The sequence below is a fragment of the Impatiens glandulifera genome, chromosome 2 (genome assembly GCF_907164915.1).
Source record: "Impatiens glandulifera chromosome 2, dImpGla2.1, whole genome shotgun sequence".
In the NCBI taxonomy this organism is placed as follows: Eukaryota; Viridiplantae; Streptophyta; class Magnoliopsida; order Ericales; family Balsaminaceae; genus Impatiens; species Impatiens glandulifera.
The window spans coordinates 58,695,618-58,709,629 of record NC_061863.1 but is presented as its reverse complement, the minus strand read 5'-3'; the positions used below and the strand labels follow the sequence as shown (position 1 = coordinate 58,709,629).

At 29.5% G+C, this 14,012-nt stretch overlaps 2 protein-coding genes across 6 annotated transcripts; both read left to right on the top strand.

Moving 5' to 3' along the window:
• The first annotated feature begins 324 nt into the window (after positions 1–324).
• LOC124927713 (protein ALP1-like) lies at positions 325–2,847 on the top strand. 3 transcript variants are annotated; one of them, XM_047468169.1, is made up of 3 exons: positions 325–460; positions 553–720; positions 1,598–2,847. In XM_047468169.1, the coding sequence occupies exons 2-3, from the start codon at positions 591–593 to the stop codon at positions 2,668–2,670; spliced, it is 1,203 nt and encodes a 400-aa protein (XP_047324125.1). In that variant the 5' UTR covers positions 325–460; positions 553–590; the 3' UTR covers positions 2,671–2,847. The 3 variants fall into 3 exon arrangements, with proteins under 3 accessions (XP_047324125.1, XP_047324124.1, XP_047324126.1); XM_047468168.1 differs by having other exon boundaries at positions 335–476; XM_047468170.1 differs by lacking the exon at positions 325–460 and having other exon boundaries at positions 498–720.
• Positions 2,848–4,415: 1,568 nt separating this feature from the next.
• LOC124927498 lies at positions 4,416–6,214 on the top strand. Of its 3 annotated transcripts, none has more exons than XM_047467917.1 (3): positions 4,416–4,604; positions 4,725–4,854; positions 5,873–6,214. In XM_047467917.1, exons 1-2 carry the CDS (start codon positions 4,512–4,514, stop codon positions 4,842–4,844), a joined length of 213 nt encoding a protein of 70 aa, XP_047323873.1. In that variant the 5' UTR covers positions 4,416–4,511; the 3' UTR covers positions 4,845–4,854; positions 5,873–6,214. The 3 variants fall into 3 exon arrangements, with proteins under 3 accessions (XP_047323873.1, XP_047323872.1, XP_047323871.1); XM_047467916.1 differs by lacking the exon at positions 5,873–6,214 and adding an exon at positions 5,534–5,789; XM_047467915.1 differs by lacking the exon at positions 5,873–6,214 and having other exon boundaries at positions 4,725–5,071.
• Positions 6,215–14,012: the final 7,798 nt, after the last annotated feature.

Below are 14,012 nucleotides of genomic sequence, written 5' to 3'. Positions count from 1 at the left end.
GGGTGGTCTTACCCACCCTAATAAGTTTGATTTTGATATCTCAATTTTGATTCTAATTAATAATATCATATTAAAGTAAAAAATCTCCTTAGCTTTTTCACTAATCTTTTTAAAAAGGATTAAGTAGATATGGGTAAAATCTAATCCGATTTAATTTATAATAATTTTTTATAAAAAATGTAAAAATACAATCTTTCAATTGGTTTATATATATGATTCATTAAGAAGAAATAAATAAAAAATCATACCAGTCTTGTTTCTCTCTCTTTTACTAGCGTAGATATATATATATATATGCGTTCTACAAAGGAAGGCAAGAAAAAATAGAGACTCATGTTAGTTCGAAGGCGTGCTTGGAACCTTAGGCTTTCCCCAAAAGCGCATATGGTTGCATGGTTTAGCCAGTAGAGAGCTCGGACAGAAGTTCAACATCTTTTATTGGAAAAAAACATATCATCTGGTTCAGATTCTGTTGTGTTGAGTTGATCTCCCCTTTGTCTTTGTTTTCCGCTGTATCGTCATAGCTTTGAGTTTGGTTGTTGGGTTTTTCAGATTTACGCGAAACTTGAAATCAGAGTTGGGTTTTTCTAATGGGACCCGTCAAGGAAATCAAGAAGAGGAAGAAGAAGAAGGTTAACCCAAACGGGTTCTTCTTTTCAGCGCCGTCTTTGTCGCAGCAGCCGTTGGATTGGTGGAATGAATTCTCCAAGAGGCTTACTGGTATATGATTATCTCTATTTTCTCTCTTGATTTTGGGATGTCTTGTCTAATGTTCCTACTTTTCATCATTGTTTATATCTATGAATTGCTTTGGTCTCTTGTTTTCTTTGACAAATCTCTATATTATCTCAGTTGTTTGATTAATCATATGAATCTATTTGTTTTGTGCCCACATTCATGTCATCCCTTTTTGCTATGTGTAATGGCTTAGAGATGTAGTTTGAATTGGACCTCATTCTCCACAATGAAGACATTCCTCAGTTTGGTTTGGTGTGTTTTAGCAAAACTGTTTTACCCTTGTATGCATAAATGGATTATGAGTCTTATTTGACCTATTGACTTTTGATTCCAAACTAATTTGATGATAAATAGACAACTTTTGGTTTCTGAGATCAGTTTCAATATCAAAGCTAATGGGTGAGCCAAGTTTGGACCATTCCTATGTCAGTTGCTCATAAACTTGTTATTCTTCTATTTTATGTTTAACCAGTTTCTGAAACAAGAGTATGACTAACTTAATTTAAGATCCCTATTTTCTTAGCTTGTTCAATGCCTCAATTTCGAATTGTGTACTGCAGTTGTATATCATTTGTTGAAATATTTTTGTTCTGATGTTTCACCATGCATGGTTAATACAATCTTTGCTTGACTATTGATTAATTCGAAAAATACTTAAGATCTCTATTTCTTGTTGATACCAAAGACTGTTCTGAACATCGAGCAGCCAACCAAAGGGTCTTGACTCTAGTATTTAAGAAGACATGAATGTGGATATTTTAAGTAGTACCAATAACAACTTCCTGAAAAAAAAATTAAGTATTGCACAAACTGGTTGGATTTTAACCACATTTTCTGTAACAACATTTTGCTGTTGCAGGCACTTTATCATCAGAATCGAAGGAGCCGTGTAATTTTGAATCTCTTTTCAAGATGTCAAGGAAGACATTCAACTACATTTGTTCACTAGTGAAACACGATTTGATGGCAAAATCCACCTACTTTGTGGATATTCACGGGAAGCCTTTATCGCTGAATGATTGTGTAGCTGTTGCTCTTAGAAGGCTGAGCTCTGGAGATTCACTGTCAATAATTGGTGAATCACTCAGCATTAACCAATCAACTGTTGCCCAAATAACATGGCGGTTTGTGGAGGCCATAGAGGAAAGAGGCCTCCACCACCTCCATTGGCCAGAAACAGAATCATCAGAAGCAGAAGACATAAAGTCCAAGTTTGATAAACTAGGACTCCCAAACTGCTGTGGGGTCGTCGACACCACCCGAATTGTGATGAGCTTCTCACTCGACGAGTCAAACAACATTTGGCGCGATCGTGATAACAAACATAGTATGATCCTGCAAGCGATCGTGGGGCCTGATATGAGATTCCTTGATGTAGTTTCCGGTTGGCCAGGCAGCTTGAGTGAATCTGTCGCTCTAAAGAACTCCAGTTTCTTTACGCTCGCCGAAGAATCGAAACGTCTGAATGGAAAACGAATTAAGCTATCAGATGACCAGGAAGGGAAAGAGCTGCAGGAATACATTGTAGGCCATGCAGGATTTCCTCTTTTGGCATGGCTTCTTACTCCTTATAATGGAAATACAAAGCTTTCTGATTCACAAAGGGGGCTCAACAAACAAATTTTCGCAGCTCAAGGTATAGCGAAAACAGCGTTGTTTCGGTTGAAGGAGACGTGGAAAATTATCGGAGGAATGATGTGGAGGCCTGATAAGAACCGTTTGCCTAGGATCATACTCGTGTGTTGTATTCTGCATAACATACTTATTGATTTGGAGGATGAGGTTCAAATGAAGAATCCTGTGGCTTATAATTACCATAAATCGTCATGCAAATCGCGAGTTTACAAAGAAGGGTCGAAGTCAGCCTCTGGTCTTCGAGAGATGGTGTGCCTCCAATTATCAAGGAAGAAACCCGATCCATTTGTCGACTAATCTTGGTCTATTTGTGTTGAAGCAAATGGGTATTTTTGTTTTGGTCAAGTAATTCATTCTATATGGTGTTGAATTGTGTAACACTCATTTTATTGGGGTATTCTTTTGTTACATTTCCTTACTTTGACCTTATTTTTAAATTTGAATCAAGTAGATGTCTTAATTTATAGATTTTTAATTTAAGATTTCTAAAATTATTGTTATAAATGTTTCTTGTTTCTTGTTTTTGTTTTTTTAGTATACATACTTCATGTTATAGAGTAATCACATAGTGAAAACCTCAAGGGGAGAAAGACTGTTATTGAATTCATTATAATGAATTGGCTATTCAGAAAAATTAATTCCAATTGCTTAAACTAAAAACAGGAGATAATGGAATTGCTTAAACTTTATCCAAAATTAAACTATTTTTCCAATTTATTTTACTTTTAAATCAAAAAAAAATCAAAGAAAACACAAAAACTAAATAATTTTGTAATGAGAATATTTTGTGTTTTCTAACTTCTTGAATTAGTTGTGGACTTTGACATTGCTCTACTCTACAAGGTTATGCACTATTTCATTTTATGATATATCAGCAAACAATATTTAGTTTATGAAAAAATTCAAATTATTTAAATAATAAAATTTAATTTGAAATGTATTAACTTTCTTTATGTATAATTTAAAAATTATTAAGTAACTAATTATATAAAAAAAACTAAAATATTTATTTATTTTATAACCACAGCCGCAAGTCAACATACCAATAAACTCGACAAAATGTTAATAGTAGGCACCACAAGATCACGACATGAATCACTCATATCGTGCCTCAATACAAAATACGAGAATGAGTTTTTGTCATAAATTTAGCCGATGTATTTAGAATAACTATTAAAGTTTATTATAAATAATAAATTATATATCATTCCCTTGACAAAATAGTTTCATGTGCCTATTCAAGAAAATTTGTAACTATACATAACTTTCCACTTAAAAGCCTTTTGACACTGTTGATTTGATTAGATTAAACACAACTTATATAATTTTCTCCTTTCCTAACAAATATAGTTATAAGACAATAACTTTTGTATAAAAGGCATGAATATTTTGACTACTAAGCTAATGTTGAACAAACAATATTAATTGAGCCCAATTATTGGAAGGTTATCTGATTAGATGTAAATATGTCCAACATGAATAGCTGATTCATTATTTTTTTTTTATTTATTTTTTTTTTTGCCAAATTATATGTGTAGAAAAAAGTTAATTTTTTCATGGATCAAATTACAACATTATTGTTACGATGATATCTAATATTCATGTTAAGAAATATGTGAATTTACTTGGGAGAGATAATCATCTTTCTTAATTTTTTTTTTTTATTTTTTTTATGTCATACTTAATTTTGTTTTACATAAATCTTTCTTATTTTTAAAAAATGATATTATTTGAGATTTGTTTAATGTGTTTATTTATTTCAAATATTCTTTTTCTTGTTTTTTAACATTATTTTAAGTTAAAATAAGTTGATTGAATTAAATTTTAGAGATTATTGAATACTTTAAAGTTTATACTTTGTATTTGTTGATTGAGTGTCTTTTGTCCTACCTTGTCTATTTGTATTTATTTTTTTAATTATTTTTGTAATTTTGGTTTTTTAGAATGAGGAATGAAGTATAAATAATTTAAATAAATATAATGGATAAAATAAATAAATATTCAGCAAAAGGAAAAAGAAAAAAACACTATACTAAGTACTAACAAAGAGATGAAGCAATCGGGCTACATGGGATTAGGGTTTTAATAATTTTAGTTCCAATAGATGAAGAAGAGAAGCGTATACTCACAGAGTAACAATGAAAACTGATAACTTCAACGTGAAGAAGCTTGTCAGGGACAAGAAGTTCTGGTTCGCCTCTTTTCTCATTGTTTGGGCTGCGGGTCTTCAGGTAATTAACATATATACCTCTCTTTCTAATTTCATATATATTTATACGAACCGATTCATTCTTAAATGATCTAATCTGTTGCAACCTTATCTCTACCATCTCCCCTCTGGTCGATTATAGGGTCACATGATGTGGATGAAGAAACAAGACTCCTTTAAGGAGAAGTTTGTGGATCGAACCCAGGTCAAAGATCAGCCTAAGGACGAATTTTTATCTGATGATTCAGTCGTACTAGATTGATTGAAATGACGTGAGTCCTACCCATTTCTCATTTTCTGTTTTTTTCAAAAATTCGCAAGGAATAAGATGTACTGTAACTGTTACTTTCCAATTATCCTTCATTGGATAAAGATTTGCCATGAACTTTAAAGTTCCTTATGATGGAATGCACAGCCACTAGCAAAACATAATTTAGATTAAAATCTCTAGTGTTGGCGTAGAACAATACACTTTTGGGTTTCCATTTTCTTTGCTTTCTTTTTCAAACATTGATATCTCAATCTGAATCTCATTGATGGTAAAGTTGTATTCTTTATTGTAAGCAACATAACCAAAGACTAAACGCCAGTCATCTTGCCTTATTATATTTATGACCTTGGTGTTGGTCCTATGCCCAAGGAAGTCCCACTACTATCTGAAATTGCTAACTTCGAAAACACAAGCATCAGTGTTGATAACATCAGACAACTTGGAAGTTTGTCCTATTTTGCATCAATCCTCTCAGAGTTTTGTTTCTTTCTTAACAATTGAAGTGGAGTGCATTGCTCAAGTGTTTGTCTATATATATGTTCACCCTCTGATTTCGTGAGTCTGAGCACTCCTTTAGGATACATAAAAAGGGACTTGGTTATGTTTCTATGTTGTCAATCAGCAGTTAACTAACTTATGGTCTTGTTCTTTTGCCTCTGTTTTATTCTTGGTTGCAAAAGTCACAGGAAATGGAAAAATGTACACAGTTAAAGCTCTGCCAGAAATGAACTTGCTTACTCTATAGTTGCAGTAGACCTAACAGTTGCAAGATTAATCATGTTCTCATTTGCTTCATTTCCTTTAGAAACTGGCGTACAATATAGAATGAACACATGCCATATGGCCTGCAGTTCTGCAGACTGCGATGTTGTCTGGTAACATTTATGAGAATATGTGCATTACTTGAAATAATCAAATAAAAGTATTATTGTTGTATGTGACATTGGTTCTTATTGAGGTATTGTTTCTTATAATTGTAGTATCAATTGATTATTCTTGTTGTTGATGGCGGTTTTTAGGCCCAACATGACAGGAGATCACATTTGTAGTATTGTTGATGGATCAACAATGCTCTAGTATGATCGGGCCCCTGGCTTGACCTTAGACATAAGGGTCATATGCGACACCAAGTTAGATTGGCTCTTTTTGCTGTAGGCTGGTGCCAAACACGAGGTCACAAGCTTTGCACCATCTAAAATTGTGTAAATGTCTGTAGTGCAACTCTAGTGAAAACAGATCAAGCGATTACCACTTGCCTCCTATTTGAATTGTTCAAAACAAAATGGCTAAATATTGTTTTGGAATAGCACATGAGATCTTTCAATTTTAAAATGTTTTGAATAATAATAATTTGATTCTAACTTGGTTTGTATTGTTAGGCTATCTTTGAAATTTAGTTTTCATTGAATAACTTTATAACTAGGTTTTGAGATTGTATGTCTCCAGTAACAGTGTTTTAAGTTCTTGAGGGATTATTATATGTATATATTAATAAGTGAATATTGAAAAAATTAGCCCAATAACTTGCTGAACTTGATTTACCAATTTAAAAAATGCGATAAATCTTAGTGGCCGTACAATCCGATGATTCTGGAGATGTGCATGTTTGGACTTTTCACAAAGAAACAAATGGATTTGAGTAATCAATGATAGTGACGGGTGGCATCTTGATTAATCATCTATTTCTCACACATGACTTGTAGTTTGTTTGTAAGTAACCATTTCTAATTAATTTCTCCCAAAAATCTGGTATCAAAGAGGGTTTATATGTGGTGTGACATAATTCATGATATTAGTCCTAATCTCAAAAGGCTTTTCATGGTCCCATTCGTGCAATGTAGGGAGTTTCTTATTTTCACAATGCCTAGAAAAGTAAAACATTGAATTGTTTTTTCAGGCCTTTCATTAGAAATAAATAAGTAATAATAAAATTCCGTATGGGATACGTTAGGTTGAATAAGTGTTTTAATTGAGGTCCCTTCCTATTATAGTCCTAATCCAATATCTATATAAACAGATTCGTTGCGTCTAAACAAATGACCATATGCACATAGCTCACAAAGAAATTTATCGTTTGACGAGTTCGAACCCAAAATTTTATAGAATCTGGAGATCTTAGGTTGTGGTTAAAGTCTTTTGTTATATATAACTAAGAAAAATAGTCATTGATGTGTGATTAGAAAAATATTAATAGTTTGCTAAATTCTTATGTTGAACTGCTCTAGACATGTTTTGCTTTTTCTTCTTCATTAGATAAAGTAACAAACTAACAATTATTTCTCTATCAAAATATTGTAACAGATAAAAAGTGTAAAGAAGGCATAAAAAGAAATAAAACCATAAACAGAAAAAGGAATAGCTTTTAAGCCTAGAATTGGATTTAACCTCAAAATTAAAAGCTATAATGTTATATTGAGGTTGTGTTTGCCTTAACGCATAAACTTGTTGAACTTACACTAACAAACTTACCCTAGAGTTGTCTCTAAGTGTACATCTATTTAAGTAACGGTTGTATGGTAAAATTTCTATGTACCTTAAAATCGATAGTAAAATATTTTAAAGTAATTCCGGTACATGATTCAATTTTTAAAATATATTTTATCACATAACCTATTATATAACTCATTAACATATCTTTAGCTCAAATAATAAGAATATTTTAAAACGTTTTAATTTAAATAAATCCCTAATTTTTAATCAATTAGATCACTCTTACCACAAATAAATAATTATGACATATGTAATAATAAATAATCACCAAATTCATGTCATCACAAATTAAGTATCAAAATTTTTAATTATATTTTAACTCTAAAATATTAAATCATTTAATTAATTAATTAATTAAAATATTATTATTAGATTTTTTATAAATTTAAAATACAAAAGATAATTTAACAATAACTCAAAAGTTTTCACCCAGCAATATTTTAATTTTATAAGTTATTTAAAAATAATAAGCCCAACATCAACAAACTCAAATAATAATAATAATAATAAGTGGAAGAAGATTAAAGGAAGTTTATTTATTTATTTAGAGAATAGTACAAATAAAGTCCACATCATATCTGCCACTTTGTTACTAATCCCCAAACTGTTCCTACAAACAGGGGATAGATCCTACAAACCATCGGACTTTAATTTTTGGTTTGAAATATTCTAGTTTTTTAAGGAGGAAAAGGTTTCCTTTGATATAAATATGGTATAATAATTAGAATTATTTTATGTAATATTTAATAATGTTATAAATTAATTAATAAGTACTCACCGAGAGAGATGTGCACATTATTGTAGCTAGCCAATGACGTGGATGTGAAATATTGGAGCAAAATGTTTACTTTCTTAACATATATATATTTCAAAAGTCAGGGAAAATTAAAATAATCTATACAAAAATGATAATCTTAAGTGACATTCTAATCCTATAATATACAAAAATTCAATCAAAAGCATACAAGTCAGCAACTGCTATGGAAAAGTCTGTCATTTTGTATGACAAAATAAATATGGTTGTACGGCATCAATTTCTGACTTTTTCTAGTAAAAAAAGGAGACTTATAGGATTAAATGGCCCTTTCATTTTGTCTCTAACTATTAAATAATCCCTAAATCTTATAATATATATAATCCCTCCTGCTATATTTTTTTTTACTTATATGACTTCTTTTTATATTTAAATATTGAGAAGTGATAAAGAGAGGGAATTTGGTGAGGGAATGACTTGACATCACCTTAATTGGTTGGAAAAATATAAAAGTAATAGGAAAGAGAGAAAAGAGAGAAATTATTTAATTTTTTCAGCGAATAGATTATGCCAAGTGATTCCCTCACCCAAATTCTCTCACCTAATCATTTCTCTTAAATATTATAAAAACTAACTGAAACAAAGAATAAGAGCTCTGGTATAAAGATTAAAAAATTAAAAATTCAATTTTTTACTAAAAATGTCTCAAATATAAGAAGATATTACTCCATTTTCTAATAAAATAAAGTAAACTTAAAAGAAGAGATAACTTCAAAATGATACACATAACTTGATCAAGTAGCCACCTTACAAAAATAAAAATAAAAAGTATACTTAATGAGCAAATGACGGGTCTTCTTTGAATTAATAGTTTATACAAGTTGAGTACTTGTACGATCATTAGAAAGTTAGAGTTTGTTTGACTTGATTAAATCCAATGTATTAATCCATTAAATAATTCAAATTATTTAAACATTTTATTTAAAAATATTAATAGATGGTCATTTGACGGTGGCCATCACGTCATTAATTAAGCTATTAGGAGCCTCCGTTGAAAATTGAGACATCTTGTTTTCTGCAGATCTGTTAATTATTTGATTTGAAAAAGATTGCCCTGAACATTTTAAAATAAATTGAGATTGATTGAATGGTGCGGAACTCTTACAACATAGAAGATGTTGTTTCGACTCTTTGATTTATTATACGGAGGTGTTGCACACAATTTTTTGTTAATGAAATTCGACAAAATGATCTAAAACTTTGGACGTGTTTCAATTTTCGATACACTACCACTACATAAAAATTATATGAATAAACGGTTTGATTAATCGGTTAATGATTTGTTAGGACTATTTTGGTTATAAATTTTGTACATAAGTAAGTTGTAAAATAAATACATTAAGGCCTTGTTCCGTTTTTAAATTATTTTAATAACCAAAAAAAATTAAACATCCTTCACTCGCTCTCTCCTCCATTAAATTAAATAATTATTAACCAAAATATTAAAAGATTCTCTATTTTTAAACTATTAAATTTATTATTTATATATATATATATATATATATATATATATATATATATATAATATATATACTCTTATATATATATATATATATACTATTTAAATTTTTTTACCAAAAAAACATTCTCAATTCTTTTAAATATCCCATCAACCGAATCAACATGACTGAAAATACAATTTAAGTTCATTTGTCCAAATACTTTAAATAATACCAAAATTGTTTAAAACCAAATCGTTTCGTCTTTTGGATTATATTAATTGTTTTATTGGTCTATCATAATATATATATAATATTATCTTTACATTAAATTTTATATAAATAGTGCTTAAATATTATTATATTATTAATTATTTTTAATTGAAGTAACGTGGTATCAAATAAACATTAAGAATTAATTTTTTATTATTAGTTATTATTCATTTGGTTATGTGAACTAAAAAAAAACACTAATTAAACCTATTATGAACAATTTTGAACTACTAATTATGTTTATAAAAATCCAGTTTATTTATATTGGTATAATCTGTTAACTATTCCACTTATTCTTTAAATTTATGTTGTTGTGGGAGTAATGTTAAATATTATAATTTCATTTAAATTTGTATGGTGTACGTAAGTAAGTAGAAATAATATGGAGAGTAAGTAACCATGCAGTACCTTTCCTATAATAAATATCTTCTTCTTCTAGAAAGCTTCTAGATGTTTATATATATTTATTTATTAGTGTGAAAGCGATATTTATGTTTACAATTGAAGTTTTTATTATTCTGTTTTTTTTAATAATGATCCGTAAATGCCTTGATTAAAGAGTGCCAAACCAGATTAACCCTTCTTCACAAATCACAAGTCATATATATATGACTCAATCTGATGTCATCTATGATCTCTATAATTACCCTCTGATTATTTTTTTTTATTATAAGCACCAGCCAAGTCAAAATTAGAAAAGCATGAATAATGTCATTTTTCCCTTGTAAATTTAATTTTTCTAATATAATAATAACAAGGCCGAAGTACAATGGGAAATTTGATGATGAAAGAGGGTTTGACTAGCTGCCATATGTTAGCCGGTACGAACACTTCCTATATATATATACCTGCTGCAGTCCCATTAGTTTAATGAGTGAGAATACAATTGGAATTATATATTAATTAATTAATAAATAGAGCACGCACCATTTTGATTTTTAATGTCCATATGTATATATATTATCTATATAGGTGGGGAAATCTTATTACTTTATTAAGTGTCTAACCTGCCGTACAACAACTCCATTCATTGGATACTAATGGCTGTTTTTATTAATTAAACATATTAACTACCAACTTGCAGACACGTATTATCAAAGCTATCTATCTAGCACAATTAGTGAATATATTACCTAATTAATTTTGTGCTACCTTCAAATTAATTAGAATGTTGTTCACACTCATCATCATGACTATTCAATATATGATTGGTCAATTAACTATGCGTAAACATGCGGAAATTATTAATCCCTAATTGTGAAACTGACTCTTTGTAAATCCAACAATGTTTTTTCAATATAAAATTCAAATTAAATTAATACCAACTAATTAAGTATTTTCGATATGTTTAGTACAGCTTGTATTGGGTATTATTTACAACAATGTTTTGTATTGAGGTTAAAGCGTTATCCTAAAGGGTTTAGGGTTGGTTCGTCTTCTTAATCATGCGAGTGAGGAAGTGAAAGAGGAAATACAACGGCGTGCTTCCAAGAGCATGAAACATGAGTACATTTGATTGTATTTATGATATAATAAAATTAGCAACTTTTCGGAAGAAAAAAAGAAAAGAAAAAGAAATTCCTCAATAAACTCATACAATAAGAAAATAAAGTTTTACAGCAATGTTAACTATGAAACTAGTAGAAGATGAAAACAAATTTCGCACTAAAAGGAATATATATATATATATATATATATATATAAATAAATATAAATGGGACAATTTATGAAATGTCTGGATAGTTCTTATATTTTTCTGAACTCCATGTATTCATTTTTTATAATTTAAATATGTTTAGCTTTAGAAAATTCATTTGTAATAATATATATATATATATAAATAAAATAAATGGGACAACGAATTAAGTAGGTAGCCCGCAACATACTTAACCAGACAACTGATAGAAAAGATAGTCATCCCAAAGAAAGTAATGACGGAACTCGATAGAATCATGAGAGATTACATCTGGGGAACACAAGGAAGAGGAGAAAAAAAAGTTCAAACGGAAAGCGTTTGCACTCTCATAGAAAAAGGAGACTAGGAATAAAAAGTTGTGTTGAATAGAACAAAGCCCTCACATCATGAAGCTTATGGGAGTATTGGAGCAAAACGGAACTCCATATGGGTCAAATGGGTGCATACAGATTTATGAAAAGAAGAGCGAGTATCTAGACACGAAGCATCACATGAAAGAATGATATGGTCATGAAAGAAAATCCTAAAAACAAGAAAAGATGCCTTTTCAAATGGTGAAAAACCAATTGGAAATGGCAGAGGGGTACTATTCTGGCATTGATCCTTGGCTGATAATATTCTCATTATATTCAAAAAAGAAATGTAAGGAAACAGAGTTAGAAGAGAATACATCAAGTACTAATTTAGAGACGTCTATGAATGTAAATGTGATTCACTTTTGAGGCGTATTCCAGAAGGTGATAGAATCCTAAACCTAATGAGGCAGAAGCAACTCAATGAAAGTAATGATGAAATATGCTGTAAAACAAACAGTAAAGAGAAGTTTATTATAGGAAAGACATGTGAAAAGGTTAAAACAAGAGGCCAGGAGGTAGATTGACATAATGTGGTATGGTCTCCAAAGATTATTCCCCGTCACCAATTTATTCTATAGTTGGTATACAGGAAAAGGTTGACAAAAAAGACATAATTCGAAAATACATAAACATTCCTAATATCAACTGTGTTCTATGTTCGGGAGTTGAGGAAAGCATAAACCATTTATTTGGGGAATACTCTTTTGTAATACAAATCTAGAGGATATATATGCTGCAAACATGAACATCATCAACTTTCTAGGAATATGGGAAAAAATCCAAGAGTGAATGAAGAATAAAGAAAAAGGAAGATCTTTTATATAAGTATGTTGAAATGCTAATTTGGAGCAGTAATCTACAATATCTGGAAAGAAAGAAATCAAGAACTCATAGTGGAAGAAATTGAAACGCTGAAGATATTTGGAGAGATATAACTTCAGATGGAAATGCACTCATTCAATCTTGGAGAGGAATCGAAAAGGAATGAAGAGAATGAAAAACTCTGCTAGATATGAGATATTTCGTTTGAGAATGTCACAAGTAGAATAAAAGTAAAAACGTTGTAGCCGCTAATTGATTGTTGTTGTTGGCTGTAATTCAATTATTGTTTAATTGTCAAATCTAGAAATTGTTTAAATCTGATCTTAAACTTTTGTATTTTCTTCTCTCTTTTGTTTTTTTTAATGAAATGACATTAAGTTGTTTCTCACAAAAATAAATATATATATATATATTATTATTATTATTATTATTATTATTATTATTATTATTATTATTATTATGTTCACATGTAATAATGGATAAAAGAATAAAGAAGAAATTATGAATGAAATAGATAGATGGAGGTAAGTTTTGATTTAAAAAAAAAATTAAATAAACAAATATTGAATTAAACTAAAAAATAAATATAAAAGTTAGAAGGTTATATCACATTATTAAATTTAAATAATAATAATTTTATAAAAATAGTAATAATTTGTTAGCTAAACTCAACGCTACGATAGCATAAGTGACAAAATAATTTATAAGAAATCAAATGTCATCAATTTGATTTAAAATTTTAAAAAATCTTAAATTGAATAGGGTGTCATTAATCTGTGAATTATTATAGTATTTTACATAAATAATAATAATAATTTGTTAGATAACTCACTAAACTAAGTCTTAAAATAATAATAATAATAATAATAATATTATGATGTAGTTTGGTTTAGTTTGGTTTGTTGAAATTAGATTACACAAATATTGAAAAACAGTAGCCGTAGGTACATATTTGTAAATTAAGATGGAGCCAGGAAACGTGAGTTACGTGATAGTCTCATTAATAACTTGAGTCTAGACTAGAAAAAAGAAAGTTAAATTAAATAATTAATTAAATATATAATTAATTAAATATAGACACGTGTGTTGTGAAAAGTGATGAAGTGCGGTTAAGATGATGACACAGCAGCGCGAAGACTTATAATAGATTGGATCCATCGATATGCTGTCCGTTCACGACTCCTTCCTTCCGACTATTTCCTCGTGTCCTTCTCCCCTACGCGGTTTGCAAACCATCATCCATTTCACACCCAGGCCCTCTTTCAAATA

Coding starts and splice junctions, on each gene's coding strand:
- LOC124927713 (XM_047468169.1), top strand. CDS start 591: ATGGGACCCGTCAAGGAAATCAAGAAGAGGAAGAAGAAGAAGGTTAAC. Junction 721..1,597: donor ATTCTCCAAGAGGCTTACTG/GTATATGATTAT, acceptor TTGCTGTTGCAG/GCACTTTATCATCAGAATCG.
- LOC124927498 (XM_047467917.1), top strand. CDS start 4,512: ATGAAAACTGATAACTTCAACGTGAAGAAGCTTGTCAGGGACAAGAAG. Junction 4,605..4,724: donor TTTGGGCTGCGGGTCTTCAG/GTAATTAACATA, acceptor GGTCGATTATAG/GGTCACATGATGTGGATGAA.